Source organism: Hipposideros armiger, unplaced genomic scaffold (assembly GCF_001890085.2).
Source record: "Hipposideros armiger isolate ML-2016 unplaced genomic scaffold, ASM189008v1 scaffold_516, whole genome shotgun sequence".
Lineage (NCBI taxonomy): Eukaryota > Metazoa > Chordata > Mammalia > Chiroptera > Hipposideridae > Hipposideros > Hipposideros armiger.
In genome coordinates, this window is record NW_017731866.1 from 984,617 (window position 1) to 1,011,525 (window position 26,909).

Consider the following 26,909-nt stretch of genomic DNA (forward strand, 5'->3'; position numbering starts at 1 on the left):
GATGAAAAGTAGACATCATTTTTATAAATTAAAAGTGGTAAAGAAATGAATGAATATTGCACAAGTGAATGGTATGACTCATTTTTCAATAAGAATGAATTCAAAGGACATATCACTTCTCATGAAACATTTGAAAACCCTGTGTCTGTATCATTGACGTTAATAGACAAGAGATGAGAAAAAGTGATTGAAAAAAATGAAACAGTTTCTGAGTATGCGGTTCCAGCAGTTGTTTTTTAGTCTGACTGTATCGCATACCATACTGGTGCGATAATTGTTAGGGATAAGACCTGGAGACAGGCTTACATTTATTTCTTATAAGTTTTACTCTCCAGGGGATTCTAATCTGCAGCTAGTGTGTGAACCACTGAGTGAGTGTTCAGAAGTGAGGCTATGGGTTTTTAAATGGAAGAGCTTTTTTTTTTTTTTTTTAATTTAATTTTATTTTTTTTAAAGATTTTTATTGGGGAATTGGGGGAAAGGGAACAGACAAGTTGCTGTCGTTTTGTTCTTCAGTCTAGTTGTGGAGGACATTGCTTCACTGGCCCAAGTTGGCACCATCATTGTGCTCTTCTCTGGCGAGGCAGATCAGTCGCCGGCTTCTGGACGGCCGCTCACTGCGGCTGCTGGCCGCTCACGCTGGCTGCTGGCCACACACGGTAGCCCATGGCAATCCACTGCCACAGGGACTGCAGCCCACGCCGTCGCCGGCGACTCACGGCAGCCCAGCTCCAGGTTGAGCTGTTGTTCAGCATCTTAGCTGTGGAGGGCAGTGTCACTGGCCCTCATGTGGGATCCGAACCGGGGCCCTCTGGCATCCCAAGCGAGTTCTTAACCATCGCGCCACTCGGCCGGCCCTGGAAGAGCTTTTAAGCATTCAGTGTGCTGGTGTTGTAAATTTAGGAACATTGCCCCAAGCTAGTGGAGATTCCACAAGCTCAAAGCTCCTTGGGATTTTGCACATTAAAACCCAGGATGAAATAGTAAATGCTATTGATATATGCTAAGAAATCCCCTTTCACCTGTGTAGAGACCATTGAGAAAGTGGATGATTTTATTCACACATTTTCATAAGGATGAAGCAGTCATATTTTGAAAAAGATTCCTAATTGAATATAAATCAGCAGAGGATAAGATTATGTTTAGCTTTAAGTTATTTTAGGGCAAACGCATCTTGGGCCACAAGCTAAAACCTTGGATTCCCTCTGGATTTTAAACAAATTGACTTCCATAAGCCCTTTGTAAAAGGATCCTTTGCAAATGAAGAAATTTCTGCATGGTTCTAGTACTTTCTCATAGATATTTTATTTAATCCTCAAAGCAACTCTATAAAATTGCTGTTACACTTTGGATTTTGATATTTCAATTAACTAAGCCTATAAGAAGATAACTAACTTGACCAATGTCATTGCTAATAACCAATTTCAATGAGTTGATTTGACTCCAAAGCTAATAATTATGACAAGCCATGACATCTCTCATAAAACAAATACATGAGGGACACTGGAATTTGTATGTAGTGTATGGAAAACATGATTTAAAAAAAAAGCAAAACAACCTTGCAGTAGGACCCATGAAGGTCTAAAATAAAATTCTTTGCAAACACATTTACAAGCTCATTTACACTATTCAAATATCTTAGTCACAGAGTCATGCTTCAGCCCTGGCTGATGATGGGCCATGTCATTCACTTCCATGGTTTTTTGTCATTAAGTATAGGTTGATGCCTTCCAAAACTACACTCTAACAAAGATAGAAACCAGTTACTTCTTAGACATCTCCCTGTGCACAACCCACCAGAAAATCAAACATGATTTCAAACTGAGCTAATCTTTGCCCTAAACGGTTTCACCTGGAGCTACTGCTACTGTCTAGCCATTCCTGCAAGAAGTTTGAAACTTACCCTAGACCACACCTGGGTGAAGATGGTAAGAAAAGAATAGGAAGGAGACTTGCCAAAAATGAAATGCTCTTTCTTCACATATTTGACTATTTAGTTATTATTTGAAGCTACTTTTCAACATGGAATGTGAGACGAGTAGGTCCCCAAAAGGAAGTGTGTGTTATTACTTAAAGAATTGTTGGGTGAGTGATACCAACAACTGACTCATATTTCTTTTCATTTATAAAATCTGTATTTACAATGTTCTTGTCATTCAAGGTCCAAAAATAATGTGGCCCCTATGTTTTTCAAATATGCTGTTTGTTATACTCTGTTTCCAAGTCCAGAAATTCTATCCACTTTACATGGCAAATATCCTACTTATTCTTTTATTTATTTATTTATTTTAAGATTTTATTGGGGAATCGGGGAAAGGGGAACAGACAAGTTGCTTCCTTTTGTTCTTCAGTCTAGTTGTAGAGGACATTGCTTCACTGGCCCATGTTGGTATTATCATTGCACTCTTCCCGGGTGAGGCAGATCGGTTGCTGGCCTCTGGACGGTGCTCATGGCGGCTCTTGGCAGCTCACACTGGCTCCCAGCCACTCACGGTAGCTTACGGCAGCCCACTGCAGCTTCACTGCAGCCTACACTGTTGCCGGCAACTCAGAGCAGCCCAGCTCCAGGTCGAGCTGTTGTTCACCATCTTAGCTATAGAGGGCACAATGTCACTGGCCCCCATGTAGGATCCAAACTGGGGCCTTGCTGCTCAGAGCTGGTGTCCCAACCCAGCTCTTAACCAAAGTGCCACTCGGCCGGACCCTACGTATTCTTTCAGAGCCAATGGAAATGTCATTTTCTTAGTATTGTTCTCCCTAATTCCACTAGGAAAGATTGCCCACTACCTCCTTTGTGCCCTCATTAAATTCCCCACATGTCCCCATAATAACACTTATGAAGTCTCATTGCACTGATATCTTGACAAGTGGACTTACCTGGCTATACAGGTTTGTTCTTTAAGCATTAAGATAGCTTTTTAAAAATCTGTGCATCCACAGAATATAGCAGTGCCTGAGATACATTTGGAGTTCAAAATATATATTTTTGAGTAAAAAAAATGAGTGAATAAAATTGCCTTTTTCCAAAGCATCATACAGCTAGAAGTATGAAAAGAGAATGAGATGGCAGGACTATTTCTTGTTTTCAAGTGTCTCTTGTGAAATAAAAATTAATTAAAATGTTATTAGCTCTAGAGGTAACTTTTTGCACTTCCCATTGTTTCCTTTTTAAATACATTGAAAATGGAATTTTGATGTGAAAGAAAACTTTTTTCTTACTCAGATGCACAGATTTTTTCTTAAGAGGATTTCTATTAAAATATAGCTAACATAAAATATTGTATTAGTTTCAAGTGTATATCATAGTTATTCAACAGTACCCACCTAGCACTATATGGAGTTATTACCACATTATTGATTATATTCCCTATGCTAAAGAAATGATAACCATGATAAGTCCAGCAACCATCTGACATGGTACCACGCGATAACAATATTATTGATTATTTTCCCCCTTTTTAAATTTTTCAATTAGAGTTAACATTCAACAATATTTTATACTAGTTTCAAGTGTATAACATAGTAGTAAGACATTTATATAATTTAAGAAGTCATCCCCCTGACTAGTACCACTTGGCACTATACATAGTTATTATAATATTATTGATTCTATTCCCTATACTTTACATCCTCATGACTATTTTGTAACTAGCAATTTTTATATCTTAACCCCTTCACCTTTTCACCCTGCTGCCAAACCCCCTCCCATCTATCACCCCGACAGATCTAGTACCCATCTGACACCATACATAGTTATTACAATATTATTGACTATATTCGTTATGCTACCTGTACCTTACATCCCTATGAGTACTTTGTAACAACTGATTTGTACTTCTTGATCCCTTCTCCTTTTCTCTCACCCCCAATCCCCCTCCCATCTGGCAACCATCAAAATGTCCTCTGTATCTATGAGCTTATTTCTGTTTCATTTGTTTATTTTGTTCTTTAGTTTCCACATATAAGTGAAATCATATGACATTTTTTCTTTCACTATCTGACGTATTACATTTAGCACAATACCCTCTAGGCCCACCCATGCTGTCACAGATGGCAAGATTTCCTTCTTTTTTATAGCTTAGTAATATTCCATTGTATATATGTGCCACCTCTTAATCCATTCATCCATTCAGGAACACCCAGGTTGCCTGCATACCTTGGTTATTTTTCCATTTCATGGATCTACTAAGTTTTTAATTTTTTAAAAAATTTCCCTGGCAGTGTATGATTAGAGGTCAAATCTGCATTAATTTGTGAACATCTGCATTGATTTATAAACTTCCACAAAAAAGCGGAGTTTCACTTGAGCTTTTTAACAATTCACAGCCAATCGGTGAGAAAGCCATCACCCTCCCCTAGATCTCTACCCCTTCCATATCCTCTCCACCTCAGGAATCACTGAATTGGAAAAGGATCTGGAAAGATTATTTATGTCATGGGTTAAAGCCAGGCTTTAATCAAGAGGACCAGGTAAGAATTTAGACAGAAAGTCAGGGAATTGTGTACTAAGCTTGGAGTCACACACTCTGTCACTGGCTATATGACCTTGCATAATCATTTGAGTCTCATTCCTTTGTCTGTAAAACTAAGAGATGGATAATAGCAATCATTTCTGCCATCATGAACAATTGTAAGGATCAAACGAGATTATGTGCACACAGTAATACACGATATGCATTATGTATTATGCAGACATATATGTATATATACATATATGCACAGATGTATATTATAATTATAATGTTTAAAACCCTCCAGTCTCCCTCAGCAGCCTAATCCAAAGTCAACTGCGTCTTGTAGTCAGAAGTTTTCTTTATTATAAAATTAGAATTAACTCAGTGGAGGAAATAAGAAGGTAGCTTAAAATAATTTCTAGATAGCTAAATATGTGAAGAAAGAGCATTTAATTTTCAGCAAATCTTCCCCTGTCCTTTTCTTACCATCTTCATCATTCTTTCTCACTTCTTATGAGACCATCCTGGATCTCCTGTCAAGGTGAAGGACTCAAACCCTGAACCCTCAAAGATGAGTTAATATTATTTAAGTTACTTCACCAAAGATTACTACCACAGGACACTTTTGTAAACTCCATAATTCAAAGGAATAAATCTCTAATGATAGAATTTAGTCCATAAGATAAACTGTTTTCAGCAAGCCCACCTTCCTGTTACGCCTCTTTCTCTCTTTTTGCTCTCCCTCTTTTCAAATTTACATCTTGCCTTTTTAAACTTTCAATTATAAGCATGATTAAAATTTCCAGTGTCCACTCCATTTTCATAGCATCTAGCTGTGATCTTGTATTAAGGAAGTTATTTGATTGACTTCATTCTTCCCAAGGTAAGATAGGAATGTTGCTGATCCCCTCCATTGTTCTTTGTGCAAGAGAGGTTGTTAAAAATTATAGGAAGGGGAAATGTGGCACTTTTCCGTTCATCAAAAATGTATCTCATTCAAGGAGAATGGTCAAGTTAGAAGAGGGTGTGTCATGGTGACTCTAGCCTTCGTAATCATACATACACTGCACCCAAAGTTTTTGAGAGTTCAACTCCAGTTTATATGTACTGTTGCCATTAGTTATATCTCAAAGCAACCATTTGTTGGAGGTCCATCTGATGAACCTTTATGTAAATCCAAACTGCAAGTAAACATGATATTTTAATTTGTTTCTTATTTCTGGTTCTTAAAATTTCTGTAATATGCATAAATCAGGGCTTGTCAGCAGCATCATTATTGACACTTTTGGCAAAATAATTCTTGGTTGTGGGTTCTGACCTGTGCGTTTTAGGGTGTTTAGCATTATCCCTATCCTCTATCCACTAGATGCTCATGGCACCTACCCAGTGAGGACAGTAAAACCATCCCCAGACTATGCTAAACTGCTCCTGGGAGGCAAAGTCATGCCTTGTTGAAGAACACTGGTCTAAAGGAATACATTAATAATAACTCTTGTGTCAATATGTGACTTTCACTATGAAGTTCCTTTGCAGGGACATTTTAAAGCATTTTTCAATTTAGAGAGGGTGAATTAGTTAAAGTGAGATATTACAGTTGGTAGGTAACACTTATCACACAGTGGTAAACTGCAGTATTTAACTGTATGCTGTAAACATTAGGGCACTACTGTCAATCCCTTCTGCCTGTGGAACTCCCACTTTTACCTCAGGATGAGGGCTATACATGTGTGGATATCAGAGATAATGTGTCCAAGAGTGTGGAAAATGGAGTACTTATGTACTAAGTCCTCTATGGATTGTGCAAAGGCTGTTTCTGGGTTATAGGGAGGGAGTTAGTTCTTCAGCACTTCTGGCTTGTTATGCAGTGGGGTGGGAGGAGGAGTGGACTCTGGTCAATGACTCATAAAGTTGGAATTTCAGTTAGCTTGTTTGAAAATGGTAAGGATGATGGGAATATGGGTAGGGTGACAACAGTGTCTGCTGCAATCCTACTAATAGACTGAAGGAATTGGATGAGAGAGAGGTTGAAGATGGATAGAAACCAAGAGAGGGCCGGCCGAGTGGCGCGATGGTTAAGAACTGGTTTGGGACGCCAGAGGGCCCTGGTTCAGATCCCACATATGAGGGCCAGTGACACTGCCCTCCACAGCTAAGATGCTGAACAACAGCTCAACCTGGAGCTGGGTTGCCATGAGTCGCCGGCGACGGCGTAGGCTGCAGCCCCTGTGGCAGTGGGTTGCCATGGGCTACCGTGTGTAGCCAGCAGCCAGCGTGAGCGGCCAGCAGCAGCAGTGAGCGGCCGTCCAGAAGCCGGCAACTGATCTGCCTCGTCCGGGAAGAGCGCAATGATGGTGCCAGCTTGGGCCAGTGAAGCAACATCCTCCACAACTAGATTGAAGAACAAAAATGACAGCAACTTGTCTGTTCCCCTTCCCCCAATTCCCCAGCACTGTTCCCATCCCCCCATTCCCCAATAAAAATCTTAAAAAAAAAAAAAAGAAACCAAGAGATAAGTGAAGGAATAAGATAAATGGTGGCAGACTAAAAATCATAGGTAGAAAAATTGCCTGAAAACAGGGTGACACTTCATCTTTTGAGTCTAGAAGGGGATGGGAAGAATGGCTGCAAACGTAGATAGGTTTGTGGGTTTGATGTCAGGAAGGTGTGCGCTTAACATTTGCTTCTTTGTTTTCTTGCTATCCTTTGAGAGAAGGTCATCCCTAGAAAGTGATGATTTCTAATAAGTAAGGAAAGCAAAGTTTGTATAGCCAATAGCCACTAAGGGAAATGGGAGACACATTTAAAAAATATAAGCATCGAAGAGCTTAGCTGAGACAAAAACCCAAAAATGTGTGGTAGCACCCATTCCATAGGCTAGTGGATCATCTCCAACAGTACTCAGTAAATATGGTACAGGGGTAGAAAATGCAAATTGTAAATTCATTCATTTATTGAATAAATATTTACTAAATGCCTAATATGTGTCAGGAACTGAGTGCTGAGATGAAACAGTTAACAGACAAATTTCAAATACACAAAAATTCTATGATTTTGTAGGTCTTATATTCTGGAGAGGAAATACAGAAAATAAGTAAGACCAATGAATAAAATTATAGTGTATTAGTCATAAGCTTATAGAGAATGGAGAGAGGGAATGTTGGAGCTGGAGAGAGGTGTCATTTTTGATAGGGAATGTGGGCACAGCTTCTCTGAGAAAGTGTCATTTCAAAGAAGACTTGAAAGAGGTGAGATATTGAACCATGTGGATATCTGGAAAGCATGTTCCAGGCAGAGGGTACAGAGAGTGCAAAGGTCCTAAGACAAGCGTGTGCCTGGCATGTTGAGAAGTGACAAGAAGACTAGTGATGACTGGACCAATATGAGCAAAGAGTAAATGGTTTAAATTGAGGTCAGAAAAACAAGGTAAGAGGTCCACGTTGTGTTAGGTCCTGTGGCCCATGGCTTTTAGGTTGATTTAGTATTAGAAATTTTGAGGGAAGTTGAGGTGTAAGGACTCACTTCACCACTGAGGAGGAAAAGGATTGAGAATGTTGGTGAAAATATATTTTAAATGACTGTTGAAAACAGAAGAAAATGAGCCCAAGAATAAGAAGATTATTTTGGAGCCTCATGAAGAATGGGGAGAGAATCAGGAATGAATGAAAGCATAGAAGGCAAAGGAGGAAAGAATTTCAAGGTGGAAAGCATATTATTAATGATAACTAACATTTATTTAGCATGGGTGATGTGCTAAGTACTTTGTGTATTATTTCATTTAAATTTCTCACCTACCTGATACCATAATAAAAATTATCATCCAAATGTTTTGGATGAGCAAACTGAGGCATAGAGTAACTAAGCTACTTTCCCAAAGACATGCTACTGGTTAGTGGTAAAACTAGGATTTGAATGCCGTTAGTCTGTTAGGCTTCTGTTCTTAATGAGGTTGTTATGCAGGCTAAATGCTGCAGAAGATTCATGTAAGATAAAGATGGATGCAGGTCAATGAAAATTGCGTATTAGGAGGTCATTGGCAAAAGAGGGTGGGAATATAGACAAAACTTTGTGGTTCGGTGGCTCAGTGCATGACCAGAAAGTGGGAGCAGCAGTCTTTGGATTGGAGAGACAATGGGATTATGGAGAGTGATGCCAAGATGATGTAAAATTACAAACAAACAAACAAAAAAATAAAGAGAAGGTGCCAGAAGAAAGTGCAACAATGAAGATAAAGGTCTGAGTCAAATAATTTATGGAGCAAAGGCAGGGAACAAGTCTGAAGGCATTGGAGCTGTGAATTAGCTTTGAAGAGGAAGACCCTAGTTTTATGGGAAAAGAGCTGAGGACCAGAGAAGCAAATGGTGATCCTAGGTCATAAAGCCATTTAAGCAGTAGCTCAGGGACCAGAGTCCACATTTTCTGATTGTCAAGGCAAGTCCTTTCCACTAGGCCACCCAGCCACTCTTGCTGAATCACCGTCTGCTGGTTACTTACCCCCAATCCAAAGGGAGTTGTTGTAGTTAATGAATAAATACAGTATAGCAAAACCCACTGTAAATGCACAGCTCCACAGAAACACTGAGGGCATCTTGACCTTTGAGTTTCCTTTATGTCGCCCTCCCCCTGCAGCTCTTTAGCACAGAGTTCTGCCTTTTCTTACCTATAAACCGCCTTCCAGATACTGCAGGTTTCTCCTTGGATGCCAAATAGGGACTCAGGTGGAGAAAACTGTCACCCTGAGGGAATTTCTACTGAATGAGGCTCCACTAAGCCTTGACATCAAAATGCGTCTGGTAGGTAAGTGGGGGACAGATGGGAAATCAAGCCAGTGTGTGACTAGGCATGATTTAGAGCAACTGTTATTGATACGACAGATCCGAGCAGGCAGCCTCCTGAGAGCCTGAATTTCAGTTGCAGTGCAAGAAGGTGACATGCATAATTGTGCATTTGACTTTTGAATTTTCTACACCTTGCCAGTGGTTATTGCAGCCATAATTTAGGTCATGTGTATTCCAAAGAGGCTTTTGATTTAAGAATCTAGATTTTTTTGGAGGCAAACAATATTTAAGGTATTACCTATATATACAATTGTGTGTATTTATTTTATGGTGATGAATATTTTTTACAGGATATGAACTATTATAACTTTTTAACTTTGGAAGAACAATGGTCTATTCCTAACACTTATATTATCTCGGGCAAACATTTAAATTCTTGATTAATGTTTAACTACAAGGAGTATACTCAGTTCCAGTAAAGGATCACTTGCAGGATTCAGGCTGAGTACTCTTGATGCTTAGAATTCAGGCTCAAAGAGAAGCCCTGAGAAGTTACATATTGGATATTACAGAAAGTGGGAGCCATTCCTGACCTCTAGAGAATGTGGACTGGATATAAGATCTTCATCTTCTCTTATCTTATTACAGAAATTCGGATGGAGAAACAGTCTTTATCTCAAAGAGAAGTTGACCCAGGAGCCTATTTCACTTGGAATCACACCATTTTGGAAAGTACTCGATTCAAAAGAGCTGTTTTCCAAGGGCAGTACTGTAGAAGTTTTGGTTGTTGTGAAGACAGAGATGATGGCTGTGTCACTCAGTTCTATGAGGCGAATGCCCTGTGTTACTGTGATACATTCTGTGAAAGGGAAAACTCTGATTGCTGTCCTGATTACAAGTCCTTTTGCCGTGAAGAGAAAGAATGGCCTCCTCACACAAAGCCTTGGTATCCAGAAGGTAGGCTGTGGGAATGTGTTTAAGCGTTATACTAGTTCATAATAAAATCTGTCAAATTTTCTCTTGTTTCTTATTCCTTTCTTCCTCCCTCCCTCCTCTTTCCCTTTCTCCCTCCCTCTTATCCTTAAGATCAAATTTAAAATAAATACTGTGATCACCAGAATACATTTCTTTGGATTGTTACAGTGCTTTGGTTTAGATGCAGAGTACCGGATTCATACTTCAGGAAAGTTCTGGTATGACGGTCATGAATGCCGGTCTGGATCCTGTTTTGAACACACACTCAACTTATAGAAGAGTTACTTAAAACTCTTTCTTTCTTTCTTTGTAAAATGTAACAGCAGGACTCTCACGCTTTTCTTGAGTGTAACCTCTTAGAGAGTCTCATGAAAGTCACAGGATCACCTGCAGATTCATGTAGCATTTTACTTGCTATTTCTTGGGATTAATGGACCTTCTAGCATTAGAATCTGTGGTATTGTGATGGCATTAAAACTTGTACAAAAGCAAATCAAAGTCAGCCACCCACCCTGCCTAAGTGATACCAAATAGATTCTTCATATGTATTGTTGTTTTGTTTTGCCAATCTGGGATTTTTAAACTATTAGAAACACAGGAGGGCTTCATGTAGTGTGATTGTAAAAGTCTAAGATTGAGTGGATAAATACAAATAATTCATGGGGAGAATGATGGCATTTGCTGTATTGGTCTAATTATAAGAGAATGGCTATTGATTCTGAATGATCAGTATATCCAAAATTTGTAACAAAACACAAAACTAAACACCACTGCTACATTTATATGAGGCCCTATTTTTCTGTCTCCCATCATGTCAAATCCTCAGCAGAAATGCATGTTTAATCAGAGCTTTGTCACACTACTGTAAATGAGTTATGGTGACTAGAAATTACAGTTCAAAGACAATTTAGTATAAACGAGGATTTGGTATCCTTATTTCAAAATCAAGATTTGTTTGAAAATTCAGATGATGTTGCCTTCATTCTCAATAATGTCATCTTATTTATAAAAATGGAGAAAATGTTTCTTAAAACACATATGTATTACATTAAAATTTCCACAGAATCGTCACTTATCCCAGGTCTTTGCCTCTATTAATAAACAGCTCACAAGCATTTATTATTTATTTCACCCTCAAAAGCAGCAGCTACACTACTAGGGATGGGAGACTTGTTGTTCATCAAAAATTATTCACTGAATGTCCCCACTGTGCCAGTCATGGAACTTAGCACCAGGGCAACAACAGGGAAGAAAAAAGACAAAAATCTTATTCTCACTGTTGTGACAGCAAGTTGGGATGTATATGAAGATAATTAACGAATTCCCTGCACAGCTGCAAATTGTGATAAATTCTCTGAAGGGAACATTTAGGGTGCTGTGAGAAAGTATAGCAGACTATAACATCTATATGTAAAATAATATATAACTTTAACCTGGGGATGGAGGCAGCAAAGGAATACATTTAAGCTGATACTCAAGGAGTAAGGAAAAGTGATCTGACCTAAATATGAGAAAGCGTTTGCAGATCTGAGACTGAAGAGCTTGGCTTGGTCCAGGAACTGGAAGGAGGCCACCATTTTTGGAGAGTAATGATTAGGGGAGGGTTGGGGTGGACATGAAATGAGGTCTGACAGGTGATTAGAGGTCAGATTATGCCAGGATTTTTAGGTCATATTAAGGATTTAAGATTTTTATTCTCTTATGAAAACTCATCGAAATATATTAAGTAGAAATAGGGTTGGCTTCAAGGGTGTTGAGTATTATATATAAGCTGCTTGCCTTTGATGTGCTAAAATGTATTTGAGCTTTTCTTATGTGAGACATATAGGCTATTCAGAAAAGTAGTTGCTATTTCTTCAATGTTTGTTTTTGCTTGAGGGCTAGAATTTTGCTAAGGCTTTTATTCAGGATCATGTTATAGTTAGAAATTATATAGGTATAGTTTTTATTCCATTAATTGTAGAGAAAAGCAATTAATCACTTTAGTAGTACAAAATTCACATTACACTATAATTACACTCTGAAGGTAATTTTTTCTTTTTTTATCTTATTGAAGTAGATGGTTGAAAGAAAATAGTCCTTGTACAATATTGAATAATTGTACAAAATTAAAAAATGAAAAGACAGTGGTATGTTGCATATATAAAGTGACTTTCCTCTGAGATGTGAAGTTGTTCATTCACTGATCTATTAAGTATTATTTTTCAGTTATCTGATAATATGGTGTTGTCCAGATCTTTATACTGAAACTATCCCAAGAGCTCTTTTTAAACCAGTGACTTAAAGCTATGTACATTGTCTTGAGGATTAAAGGAGGTCACACCCCTTTTGTATAAACTGAAAGTAGGGCTTATCGGTAAATATCTTCCTTCTGTTTTGTTTTCCCTCCCATTCCCTGATGGTAACTTCTAGTCAGTGGAGGATTTCAAATGTCAGATACAGAAAACATGTAATAGAGTTTGAAACAGAAGCAGAGTAGATTTTCCAGACAGAATCTTATCTTAAGAAAAAAGAGTCTAGTGTACCATCTGTTGTGAACAGACCTCAACTAATTTGATTACACTCAACTCATGTTAGCGTTGGTAAAAATGTAGTAAGCCACTGACACAGTTGAATTGGATGAGGGTTATTGACTCCTTCACAACCTCCTTAACCACATTATAATGAAGATAAGTCACAGTCCAAATTCTGCCATACATACTGATAGTTACAAAAATATGTATTGGTAAGGAGGCATAAGTCAATTCATACAATGGCTGTAAGCTTTATGAAGTCTCAAGTCCCTGTCCTTTACATATTCCCACATCTAAATTGCATGAAACATTTATTGGAGGGACATGTGATAATATTATATACATAGGACTCTGTTACCCTTACAGTGGGTATCAGGGAATGAGAAATCCCCCTACCAGTGGCTGAACACAGAAGCTTTTAGAGACCAGTTCTAAGACACATGGTCTAAGAGTTAAGCTTTTAACTTTAAGGGATACATAAAAATTGTGAGGTATAGGAGTGGGTGTAACTTTAAAATATTTTATCTCATCTACATAAATTGAGTAACAGTAATTTAACCAGTAAGAGCTGATTACTTATATCCATTATGCTGAATAACAAGCCACTGATTTTACCAATATAAGCTCATTTCTGACATGCATTACACTGACACTCTAGTGTTTATCAAAAGATGGATAACTGAGGCACTTGCAGCAGCTACCCTGGAATCTGGCCTTTCAGAAAGTATGCTGCTGACCACTGCTGGGATATGGAATCCTGATTAGAGCTAGTGACTGCCTTCCCTAAAGTCAAGTGTGGTCCAGCACAGATATTATAACACATTATGCTGAAGTATTTTAAAACAAATTACAGACATCTTATTATCATCTTTGCTCCCATAAACCAACTATTTCACTCTCCAAATATTTTATATTGGTTACTGTTAATGTTGCAAAACTCCCTTAATTTCAACAGTCATTACTTTTTCTGTTGTCATTGAGATGCAGTATGTGTAACCAATTTGATTAACTCACTCTGAGATGTTTCATACATATTTCATTGAGAAAATAAAGCCACCAGGAACTCTCTCATCTCTCCATAATCCTAACCTTCAACCTAACTCCATCTGGGTTACTGCTTATCTTGAGTCAATTCCTCCTCTTGACCTCTGAATTTCATATTCTCGTCTTTTTCAAGATCTTCACCCTTAAAACCATCTCTCTCCCTCCCTTCCTCTCCTTTTCTCCCTCTCTCTCTCTCTCTCTTTCTCTCCCTCTCTCTCTCTCTCTCTCTCTCTCTCTCTCTCCCTTTCTTCCCCTCTCTCCCTCTCTCCTAAAGCATCATTTTCCCCCTTCTTTCCTGATAAACAATCAATTTACAAAAACTGTTTTCATAGCTTCCAACTTTGAAAAAGCCTTCCCTTGACTCCATGTCCTTAGCCAGCTACTATCTCATCTCCTTAATTATTTCAATGGCAAAATATTTGAAAGAAACATTTTGCTTCCTGACTTCCATGTCTCTCATCAACCTGTTCCTACACGATGTCATTCCCTGATATTTCATTGAAATCTCTCTTAGCAGGGGTATTGATCACTTTCGTATTACCAAAAGCAATATTCAGATGTCTGTGCCCCTTTTCTTGATCTCCTAGCAGTAATCTACACAGGTGACCACTTATGCTTATATAAAATTCTTTCTTCTCTTGCTTTCCAAGATAAAACCTCCTGAATCCTCTATCTCCTCACAAGCCACTCCTTCCCAGTTTTCTCTTCTGAATGTCTGTTGGCTGGAGTGTTTTGAACTCAATCCTGGACCTTTTCCTCTTACCTATATACACTTTCTCAAATGGACTTTTATTTAGTCTTAAGGCTTTAACAAAATATGTATGTTGATGTCTCAAACTCACACTTCAGCCTTGACTCAACTCTGGGTTTTCATAAACTACTCTATTTGACATTCTCCATTAGGATGGCTAACCTAGAGTTCATCTAAATCTGAAATACACAAAGTAGAACTGTTGATGTTTTTGCCACAACCCTATTTCTTATGTCAGTAATACCTTCACTGTCCCCCCATTGCTCAAGCCAAAATCCTAGTTAGACATCCTTGATTCCTCTTTTTCCTCATTCCCAAAACTCAATCCATGAACAAGCTCCCTTTGCTTTACCTCCAAATTATGTCCACCACTTCTCCCCATCCTCACTACTATCATGGTAATCCTTCATTTTTCTAGGAACCACACCCCAGTCAGCACAACAAAAGTGATGCAGGCAGAAATTAGGGCAGAGACACGTTGGGTAAGGTCTTATAGGTCACTGTAAGAAGTTTGGTTGTATTCTAAATTTGATGGGGAATAACTTGAGGATTTTAAGCAAGGAGTGACACCATATATATTTTAAAGTATCTCTGCAAATGCTGTGTAAGGAATGGGGGACAACAGAGTTGAGAAGCAGTATAGGAAAGGAGTAGGCTATGTCTCTGTGTAGAAGCTGATTATGCACTTTGTCAGCACCTTGATCAAGCTCGGATCAACTGATTATGGTTTTTGTTCAAGTGAGATTACAGCAAACACAGTTTCTCATAGTCAACTCTGACTTGATATTAAGGAAGGATGACCAAGAAATGGAACTTTTGATTTACTACTGATGATTTTGGGTAGGCCTGGTGATAGCATTCTCTTGACTCCAAAATTATTAGCTGGAGTACAGGTCCGAGGTGGGACAGTCTTGTTCCTTAGGATCTTTGTGATTTCTATTTCCTTTATCTATGTAACTCTTTTGAACAAGCAAGATACATGGGGGATGGCTAAAAATCAGCCTTGATGTTTGTCTTCACTCTCCCTTTAAAACTAGTCAGGGAAATGCTTCCCTTGACTTTGAATAAAAACTTGAATTGTTGCATGGATTTTCTGTTGCTCCTAAGTATTAAAAAGTTCTAGGGTCTCTTCAGGTTACAAATGTATAAATTCATTTATTAAAAGCATCTAATCCTGGGTAGTAATGAAAACTCTAAACTTGATTTTAAAGTCGAATCTTTCCCGTCTCTTGAGTTTGCTAGATCGAGAAGCTTGTGGTCCAGGAGAGAGGTGGTTTCTGTCCCTCTTATGTGGAATCCCAAAAATCCATATGAGGGAGGTGAATAGACACAAATACATAGAGGTTTTAGAGTTATGAAGCAAAATATAGAACTGTGAAAACATAATACATGCTGAAGAGGAGCAATTGTGAAATGTTTCCTATGAAACAATTTTTGAAAAACCAGAGCATAGCTAATTCCATAAGTGGCTTTTGTGACATTGTATCTGGCATTTACACCAGGTCCCTTGGAATGCTTTCTGAACATGTAGATTTTTCCCTATGATTGAATGACTAAAAAGTTAGAATTCATTTTGTTTAATTAGGGACCATTGATGTGATTCATCAATTACAAGTTTCTGTCAAAAAATTTTCCCATGACTAAGTAGTGAATTTCGCTACTTTCCTAATTCAGCATGAATTTTAAATTTATGCAAATTATATTTCAAAGGGGGTTTAATTGGTAGCCAGGGTACTATTTTCACAATGTCTTACTCATGACTTTCATAATACAATAACTCACCATTTATCTATTCTGAGTAGTTTATATAATCTGGTAAACTAGTTAACAACTAATTTCAGTTAATAGTTGAGAAAGATTTGGGTCTGGACCACAAATGGCTACAATTTTGTTGGTGTCATAAATTTTCCCCCTGATCTAAATCCTGAAAAAATAAATAGAATTTATCTTTGTTAGGTGAATTCAATGAAATAGCTCCATATTATGTTCAAAACTTTGAGCTCCTTACTCTAGTCATATGTAATTAATCATATTCACTTATGAGATTTGATTAGATTTCTTAAAATGAGAAATGCCATACATTTATTCAAATGCTATTTTATTGCCTACTTAAACACATTATTTTTTGAGTGTGGTTCGTGACTAATTCTTTGGTAATCTAGTTTTTATTCTTTATAAATTCTCTCTGTTGAAACATAACATGCAGTTTAAAAATAAAAGTGCATGGAATAAACCCAGAAAAACTCGATGTATAAACCTTGACACAAACCAGATGTGAATTTCCATCAGTGACACCACATATTTTTGCATAACTGAAAAAATAAACACAATTTTAGATTACTCGTTGTGTTAATGCACTTTATTACTCAGTTTAGAATTTTCATTTGTTTACATGCTATTTGACAGGTTGCTTCAGAGATGGTCAACATTATGAAGAAGGATCAGCAATTAAAGAAAACTGCAACTCCTGGTAATGAATTTAAGCGGCACAAAACTGAGTTCTGTGTGTGTTTTCTTCAAATAGAAGGCATACAAGTGAAAAAATATATATTTAAATATGGATAGACACAATCATAAGTCATAAGATATCACATATCTGTAGCTTTTTAAAAGCATATTTAATTTTAATACATGTTGAAAAATCCAATCATGAATACAATTTTATTGCCGGAGTTTGATGTCCATGACAATGTACAGCAGGCCTGAATTAAATATACCTCTTAATTATAAACATTCTAAAATACCACAGGCAAATCGTGTTTCTTTGAACACACACACACACACACACACACACACACACACACANATATATATATATATATATATATATATATATATATATATATATATATATAAACAGGCTCCCTTAAAAGGATTATCCTGTAGAAAGTTTTCAATTACAAACACATTGAATCTAAAGTCTAAATTGTCTTGTGTTTTCAAACTTCAGCATAGTTATTTCATTTATTAATTGCCTGGAATAGAAGATAAGAACATAGTGAGTGGTAGCTAATGCATGTATTATGATTTATTTTTGCCCCAAATCGAATAGCCATATGACTAACATTAATCAAAATATGTTTTATGCCTTAACAGTCTGCAACTCTGGTTACTCATTTTGTAAAAGTACTTCATAAAGGCCAGGTAGGTCACTTTTGTAATTTTTATATCTTTGCAGCACATGCTCAGGACAGCAATGGAAATGTTCCCAGCATGTGTGCCTTGTTGAACCAGAATTAATTGACCATGTCAATAAAGGAGACTATGGGTGAGAGCAATCTTGTTTTTTAGGCTTTTTTTTTTTTTTTTGGCACTCCCAGTTACTCCTCAGGTTCCAAACAATGTATGTCCTATCATTTACGTCTAAAAATAGTCATTATTTCAAAAGAAAGAGTGGGAGAGAAATAGCAAGGGAGGTAGAAAGGCATGTAAAATCAGAATGCACAGAGGTGAATATTAAATAATTATAAATTAGAATGCACGAAGAAGAAATCTAGAACATGGCCTTAAATTGTCTAGAAAGGAGCAGTGTTGATGGTGTGAATGAGGAGAGTGGGGTGGGGATGGAGGGTACTTCAGTTTGGATAAGTATTCAGGCAAAATCAGGAAGTGGGCATAATTGATTTATTCATGCTTACCATCTTTTCTCAGCTGCGGCCCTGACCCAGCCAATCACATGCTCAGCTTCCCTGGGTAGAACCTAGCCTTATGAAGGTGGTATTATATCTTATGATCTCCTAAATAACCAGCCCATCTAGACAATTTCACTGACATGGCTGATATCTAGCAAATTTCACGTACAGTTGAGTCAAAAGACAGGTTGAGATACTTTGCTAATAAACTAAAGATAGGGCTGATTGGCACTTAAATGTAAAAAAATAACGGTTTGATGCTCTCCAGCAGATTAATTAATTAGGTAGCTTCTCCACTTACAAAGAGGAAATTAAGATGTAGGTGTTAACACTGGCTTTCTTGACTGAACTGAAAGGAAGAGGGATAGGCTGGTTGGCGTCTGCCTCAGGATTTTTCCACCACCATTGATCAAATCTCTGTACACCCTTGACAATATTTTCCACATTTTGGAAAATATTTCACATAAGATTTATTACGAGCAACCATAAAAGTGAAATAAACCTGAAATGTATTTTTAAAAATTAGAAATATCATTTCCTTCCACACTTAAGACATATGTTTCCCAGCACAATGGGGACACTGTGTTTCAATGTACCCAAAATATTTTCTTGGAAGACAAGAAATATAGAAAGTCATATTTGTTTACATTAACATTCTTAAACCATTCTCACTGCCTCTGTGTGTGCGTGTGCGCACATGCATGTGTTTAATCAATGTTTTAGGCAATAATATGATATTTTAAGTGTTCTCGGAAAAACATATTCTAATTCTCTGTGGCTAAGTGCTATTTAAATCATTAAAAGAACAGAGGAGTGTGTGTCATCATGAGAAATGATCTGAATTAGGTTCCTAAAATGATTCAAATTTTGACCTATAAGCACACACTTCCAAGAAGCCATAATCAACAGCCTACCTTTCTACTGTCCCCAGAGCCCATGAAAAACCACAGTCTAAAGCAATGTGGAAAGAAAGTACATGTAAGTGTACAGAAGCTATTGGGAATGTGGCCTTTTTTGAAAGGAAGAATTTTCTTTCCATCCTTTGTTTACATCAGAGAACTGTAGGACTATTTAAGAGATAGGGACTTTTCCTTTTAATAGCACACACAGGTGACTTTAAAAAATAAAAAGTGAATTATAGTTGGAGCAAAAGGAAACATGCACAGACCAAAGGAAAAAAAAGTTAAGCAAAAGAAATGAGCTATGAAGGAAAAGAGTAAAACTGAAATTAATTACCAGGGGAAACAGGAGGGAGGAAGTCCTTGAATTTCAAAGAAAGTTCTGATTCTCAGACACTTTCTGTTTCTCAAGTTCAAATTGTTTTCATGTGTGAAAACAGCATCATAACATTTATTATTTATTAAATGCTTTTAAAAATAGCCTACATACAAATATATACAACCTTTGCTTTAAAACATTGATTTCTTGCATCTTGGTAATGTTTCAGCTCCATGTCTTTATTCATTCTACATAACCTACTTCAGGGCTTATTTATTCCCTGTTTTTTTTTTTTTTTTGCTGGGCCATCCTGCCATCTGTTGGCAGCTCAGCGTCTGCTGAGCTCGGGCCGGGACTCGAACAGCTGTTGCTCAGAGCTCAAACTCTTGAGCGAGCTCTTAACCAACTGAGCCACTCGGCCGGCCCTCCCTGTATTACTTTTAATGCAATCAATTAATAATAATAAAATATGTTTCTTCTGTGGCACTGCTAAGAATATAAATAAATAATTTCTATCTTAAAGGAATTCAGTCTAGCTGAGTAGCCAACATGCCATACTTTATCAAAGGATTTCTAATGATAGGACAGCATATAGGTGTCAAATTAGTGGCACAAGAAATAACCAACCAGTTTGTGGAACAAAGGAAGATAGACCACCATTTCAGTTGTCTGATGCTGCACAAAAATACCACTCCAGAATGTAGCAACTTAAAACCACAACTTTTTCATTTGTTCCCATCAGCCATTTGGGTGGACTTAGCTGAGACTTATGCGGGTCTCCCCTAAAGCTACTATGTACTTACAGACAGCTGGGGCTCAACTAGGGCTGAATTTTCTAAGATGGCCTCACTCTCATGTCTGGTGGTTGGTGCTGGTTATTGGTGGGCCCCTGTGTCTGCAGCAGGCTAGCCTTAGCCTCTTCCCATAATGACAGTCTTCTAAGACAGGAGTGGAAGCTGGAAAGGGCCTCTCTTAAGTCCTAAGCTTAAAATTTGCGTGGCAACAATTTGCTTTCTATTGGACAAAGTAAGGCACTAGGCCAAGCCCACATGCAAAGATTGCGGAAATAGACTCCACCTCTTGACGGAAAGAGCTGCAAAACATTTGTGGCCATTTTTAATCTATCACCTCTCTAAGCTTGATTTTTCTTATGAACTCAAAATTTAGTCTGTTGGATAAATTGGTCTGAATGTTTTCACTGTTTTTTTTTTTCAAAATCAGCATACCCCACACTGAAAAGATTAATCTTTTGACTTCTCCTTGGTTACTGGCCTTCCCTCCACCTGGTCAACCAAACCAGAAAATTTGAAGTTAGTTTGATTCTTCTTTCCTGTTCACTCTCAGTCACTAGGCTCTTATAACTCCCACATTTAAATTTTCTTTTAAATATTTATTTCCTCTATTCCTTTGCTATATTCTAGTGTATTTCTTCATCAAGCCTAGTTTGAAATGACTCAGGTCTTCTGTCTGTTTCCAGACTGACCAAACTCCAACCAATCCTTTATACTTTCCCGGTTCTCCTTCTAAAACAAAAGTTTGGTTCTGCTGCTCATGTTCTTAAAAATCCTCAGTGATACTCCATTGTTTATAGAATAGAATTATACTCCTTAGCATAAATAACAATCTGGCCCAAACGCCTCTTTATTGCCTCATCTTTTACACCTTTTCCAGTCTTTGCCTCCCTAGTCCCTCTCATAATATAAGCAGTTAATTTATTTGCTTTTCCCCAAATGTGCTACCCAATTTCAAACCTGCATGCTTTGCTCCAGAGTTGTCTTTATTTAGAATAAATGCTTTCTCCTTTCACATCTGGCCACCGAACTCATTCTCCTCCTTCCAGACTGAGCACTAAAGTAACTTCTGTAAAAAACTGTACCAACTCCTTCAGGGAGTTAGTTATGTTGCAGTTCTCTACCCTGATCATAATTTGATCTACTGCTAGCAAATGACACATACCTAAGTTATTTCTATCATTGTACTCTTTTTTAGGTATGAGATCCCTGAGGGTAAAAAAAATTATTTCAGTGCTCTCAGTGTTTATGAGACAATATGATAGATAAATTAAGAATGTTCAGTAAATGATCAATTGGATTAAAAGTCCAGGTCGAAAGAGATTGGTGTAGGATATTGCCTTTCACATTTTTTGAGCATAAGTCACATTAAAACATAACATTTAACTTTGTGACCTAGTACACACACACATGTACACACCTGTATATACACACACACTATATATACATATACAAACATATAATATATATGCATATATATTTATAGATAAACTTAACCCTTACTATGTGCAATATACTAATATTTCATATTATTTCTCCTATATTTTATTTTATTTTTTAAAATACTGATCCCTGCTCACTAAATTAACTGATTCATTAAATGATCCACAAATGTTTCTAAATGTTTGGAAACTACTAGTATAAGGCACCAAAAACATACTTTACTGATGTTATGATTTTCTAAGTCTGGTCCTGTTAATTTCTTAAATAATGCTGTAATATCTAATATAGTCAGAGTATTTTTTATTGAAATTCCTTGGGTAATGGAGATTGTACTTTAAAATTATGGCTCAAAGTTGCTTAAGGTTTCATGAATTAAGGGAGAAGCATTAATTTGCTAGGCATATTATTGAAAATTGAGTTTTATCTTCATTCATTTATACTAGCCTCTCACATTATAAACAATATTGGTAATAAACATAACAGGATAAAGTTTAGATATAAGTACAGTACTGAAAATATATTGCCCTCAATTTGTAGATAATTCAAACAAGCAATGATTAAATTACTTTCATTTTTAAAAATAATTTTTAAATTTTTAAAATTACAGTTAACATACAATATTATATTGCTTTCAGGTATACAACTTAGTGATTAGACATTTAGATAACTTACAAAGTGATCACCCCAATAAATCTAGTACCCATCTGACACCATACACAATTATTACAGTTTTATTGACTATAGTCCCCATGCTATACTTTATATCCCCATAACTAGTTTGTAACTACCAATTTGTACTTCTTAATTTCTTTTCCTTTTTAACCAATACTCCCAACCCTCTTCCCATGTGGCAACCATCAAAATGTTCTCTGTATCTATGAGTTTGTTGTTGTTTTTTTGTTTATTTATTTTGTTTAAAAAATTTTTACATATAAATGAAATCATATGCATTTGTCTTGGTCTAACTTACTCCACTCAGCACAATGCCCTCTAGGTCCATCCATGTTGTGGCAGATGGCAAGATTTCATTCTTTTTTATGGCTGAGTAATATTCTATTTTATATATGTAGCATTTCTTTATCCATACATCTATTGATGGACACTTAAGATGTTTCCATATCTTGGTAATTGAAAATAATGCTGCAATGAACATATAGATGCACATGTCTTTTAAAATTAGTGTTTTGGGTTTCTTTGGATAAATACCCAGAAGTGGAATTACTGGGTCCTTCTTTGTCTCTTGTTATAGCCTTTGTTTTGCCTGGTATAAGTATTGCTACACCGGTTGTTTTTTTGTTTGTTTGTTTTTCCCCTCATGAAATACCGTTTTCCATCCCTATCCTTTCAACCTGTGTGTGTCTTTTGATCTGAAGTGAGTCTCTTGTAGATAGCATATGTAAGGGATTTCTTTTTTTATCCATTCAGCCACACTATGTTTTTTGATTGGAGCATTTAATCAATTTACATTTAAAGTAATTCTTGATAAATATGTAGTTATTGCCATTTTATTATTTATATTTTTTATTGTTTTTCCTTCTTAAAGAAGTCCCTTTACCATTTCTTGTAATGCTGGTTTGATGGTGATGAACTTCTTTAGTTTTTTTGTTTTTTGTTTTTGTTTTTTTTTTGTCTGGGGAGCTCTTTGTATCTTTTTCAATTCTAAACGATAGTTTTGCTGGGTAGAATAATCTTGGTTGTAGGTCCTTTTCATTACTTTGAATATTTCATGTCAATTCCTTCAGGCCTGTGAAGTTACTGTGGAGAAATCAGCTGATAGTCTTATGGGAACTCCTTTGTAGATAACTAACTGCTTTTCTCTTGCTGCTTTTAAGACTCTTTCTTTGTCTTTAACCTTTGGCATTTTAGTTATGATGTGTCTTGGTGTGGGCCTCTTTGGGTTCATCTTGTTTGGGACTCTGCACTTCCAGGGCTTATATGTCTACTTCCTTTACCAAGTTAGGGAAGTGTTCTGTCATTATTTCTTCAAATAAGCTTTCAATTCCTTACTATTTCTCTTATTCTGATACCCCTATGATGTGAATGGTGGTACACTTGATGTTGTCCCAGAGGCCCTTCAACTATCCTCATTGTTTGAATTTGTTTTTCTTTTTGCTGTTCTGATTGGCTGTTTTGTGCTACTTTATCTTCCAAATTGTTGACTCGATCCTCTGCTTCATCTAATCTAGTGTTGATTTCCTCTAATATATTCATTATTTCAGTTATTGTATTCCTCATATCTGACTGGTTCTTTTTTATGTTTTCTGTCTCCATTTTTATGTTTGCTATCTTTTTGTTGAAGTTCTCCCTGAGATTATTGAGCATCCTTATTATCGGCATTTTGAACTCTGCACCTGGTAGATTGCTTGTCTTCATTTTAATTGGTTCTTTTTCCTGGAACTTTGTTCCATTCTCTTATTTAGGACATATTTATTTGCCTCCTCATTTTGGCTGCTTCTCTGTTTTTGTTTCTACATGTTAGGTAGAGCTGCTATATCTCTTGGTCTTGGTAGAGTAGCCTTATGTAGTAGGTGTTCTGTGGGGCCCAGTAGCACAGTCTCCCTGGTCACCTGAGCTGGGTGCTCCATGCGTGTCCCCTGTGTGGGTTGTGTGTTCTCTACTATTGTAGTTGAGCCTTGATTGCTGTTGGCACATCAAAGGGAGGAATAGACTTTCAGGCTGCTTGGTTGTGAGGACTGGCCATGACTATAGTGGAGAAGCTGTTCTGCAGGGGCTGACCGTATGGAGCAGGATTCACTTTACTGGGGCTGTGGGGCCTGCCATCTGCACTTTGGGTGTGTCATTTGTGGAGGTTGGTGTTTTGGTGTCGTCTGAAGCCAGCCACTGGGTGTGTTGGTTCTAAGGCCTCTTGGGAGGAGCTCTGGTGCAGGCCAAGGTCAGCCACTGCAAGTTCCCTACCAGTTGGTATGAGCTGCAAAGTGATCTGCAGATGGTTGCTACTTGTGCTGGGCTTAGAGGTATCTGATAGAAGCTAAGATGCATACTGAGACTGGCTGCTGGTAGTATCAGGTTTGCAGCTGCTTAGCAAGAGGTATGGGGCACACTGAGGCCTGATGCTAATTTTTTGAGATTTTTGAACCTTTGAGACATTTTAGAAAAGTCTGTAGCATAAGTCAAGACAGACTGTTTGTATGGAAAAGCCATTGAAAGCAGCTTGGGTAAGCTCACAAGTTGGATTGGGCAGGGTCTTGGGAAATCACGTGGGCAGGGTGAATAATCGGTGTTAATCAGGTTGATGGAGACTCAGATATGGTGCCTGCTTGTACCTGTGGACTGGGTGGGACAAGGGATCAACAAAGGAACATTGACTTCTGCCGGTACTTCTGTCTGGGAGAACTCTGACCCTCCAGCCCTCACCCTGAAGCCAGAAAATTTAGTTTATCCCCATATGACCCTGGCACCCTTTGTACTGCTGCCCCAGTGCTGAATCTCAGAGCGAGTGAGTCTTGTCAGTGAGGAACTCTATGCATGGGCATTTTAAGAGGAGCACCTGGAGATCTAGCCATCCTCTGTCTCACTCAGCCACAATCTCCACTGGTTTTCACAGCCAGAGATGAGGGAACTTCTCTTCCCAGCACTGGAACCATAGGCTGGGGGTCCCTCACTCCTCAGGGCATTTCCAAGGTGAGATATTACTCCTGATTTTTAATTGCCACATGTGGGTTTGGGATCAGCCCATTCTGAGTCTCTGACCCTCCTACCAGCCCCGAGATGGCCTCTTCTACATGTCCTTAGTTATAAGGCTTCTGTTCAGCTAGACTTCAGGTGATTCTCAGTGATAGCTCTTCTATAGTTTAGTTGTACTTTTGATGTATCATCTTTCTCATTTTTCATTGCCTATCATCTCATGGAAATTTTGTTATCTTCAAATTTCAATATTAGATTTTGAAAACAAACCTTTTACTATATAGGGGCACAGAATATCTCCAGAAATATATGTACCTTTTTTGTTATCTAATTTCACATCAATTGAATTTATATTATATTAATTATTAATAACTAAGATTATTATATACTTAGCAAAAGTTAACTCACTAACATATAGAATATTTTAATATTTATATAAAATATTTCAATACATTTTAATACAATTAATTAGCACTGATGTAATCTTTGAAAATATACCTATTTTATTCTCAATATTTCATGAATACTTCTTTTTACGTTAACATCTTTTCAAATCAAAATCATAAACAAAACATATTACCCTATTAAATCTATAAGTATGATTCTGTACCTTCAAGTTTCTTTAATAATGCATTTAGTGACATTTAAAATAAATTGCAGATATTCGCCTTATTACCACTTAATCCCATTACAGTATGTAAAGATTTCATATTTTTAAATTTAGTCTATATTGATATAGCCTCAGGTTCCTCATATGAGTTATTACAATAATTTAAATAGACCTCATTTAGGAAGAGTATCTCATATGCTTCACTGCTAGAATAATCAATAATGCATCACTTATAGACAGAATGTCTAGCTTGCAATTATAGTTTAAATTTTGTGAGAGTTGCTTCTGTATAATGTCAGAAATATAAACATGTATTTATAAAGATGATATTACATAACCTGTATATATATTTTTTCTTTCATTTGTAAGATAGATGGACAGCTCAGAACTACAGTCAATTCTGGGGAATGACTTTAGAAGAAGGTTTCAAATATCGCCTTGGCACCTTGCCACCCAGCCCCATGCTTCTAAGCATGAATGAAATGACAGTAAGTGTTTTCTCTGTTTGACTCATTAATGTGTGTGTGTTTGTATAGGCGTGTTCATATGTGTATTTAAAGCTATTTTACATAACTCAAATAGTGAGTTTTGAGCTTTCAGAGTTGTAATTTTATCACATAAATAAAAAAATTCATTGTCATATCCTTCAAAATTTCATGTAGACTTTGAAAGTTCACTAATGTCAGATATAATTTCCTATTTTTAAGAACAATTGTGTTCATTTACATTGCTAATAATTTTGTAGAAATTCATGTTTCCAATCATTGGCTGTTCAGTGACCCAATGCTTAACTTAGTCATTAGTTGTCCTTATTTTTCTTTTTGATAGTAAGCACAATTATTTTGTGAATTCATCAAAACAAGAGTTTTGGTGTCTCTTGGAATGCCCATTATCAAATCACATGAGGATAAAATAAATGCCATTAACTGCAGACATATATGATATGATGATTAATAAAGTTTTATCCTCAAAATTTTCATTAAAGAACATCTTCAAATTTTGCCTGAATGCCTGGCAAATTCCATTGTGATATTGCTACATTTCCTAGTATCTTTTGC

General features: G+C 37.0%; 1 protein-coding gene across 1 annotated transcript in view; it reads left to right on the top strand.

Annotated features, from left to right (window-relative positions):
• Window positions 1-9,688: 9,688 nt before the first annotated feature.
• The window catches only part of TINAG (tubulointerstitial nephritis antigen), a 75,771-nt gene continuing 58,550 nt past the window's right edge, over window positions 9,689-26,909 (top strand). The window contains exons 1-4 of the mRNA XM_019668090.1: window positions 9,689-10,186; window positions 16,919-16,982; window positions 17,691-17,780; window positions 26,225-26,339. Of these exons, the coding sequence (XP_019523635.1) occupies window positions 9,832-10,186; window positions 16,919-16,982; window positions 17,691-17,780; window positions 26,225-26,339 (624 nt within the window). The 5' untranslated portion in view covers window positions 9,689-9,831. The remainder of the gene's footprint in view (window positions 10,187-16,918; window positions 16,983-17,690; window positions 17,781-26,224; window positions 26,340-26,909) is intronic.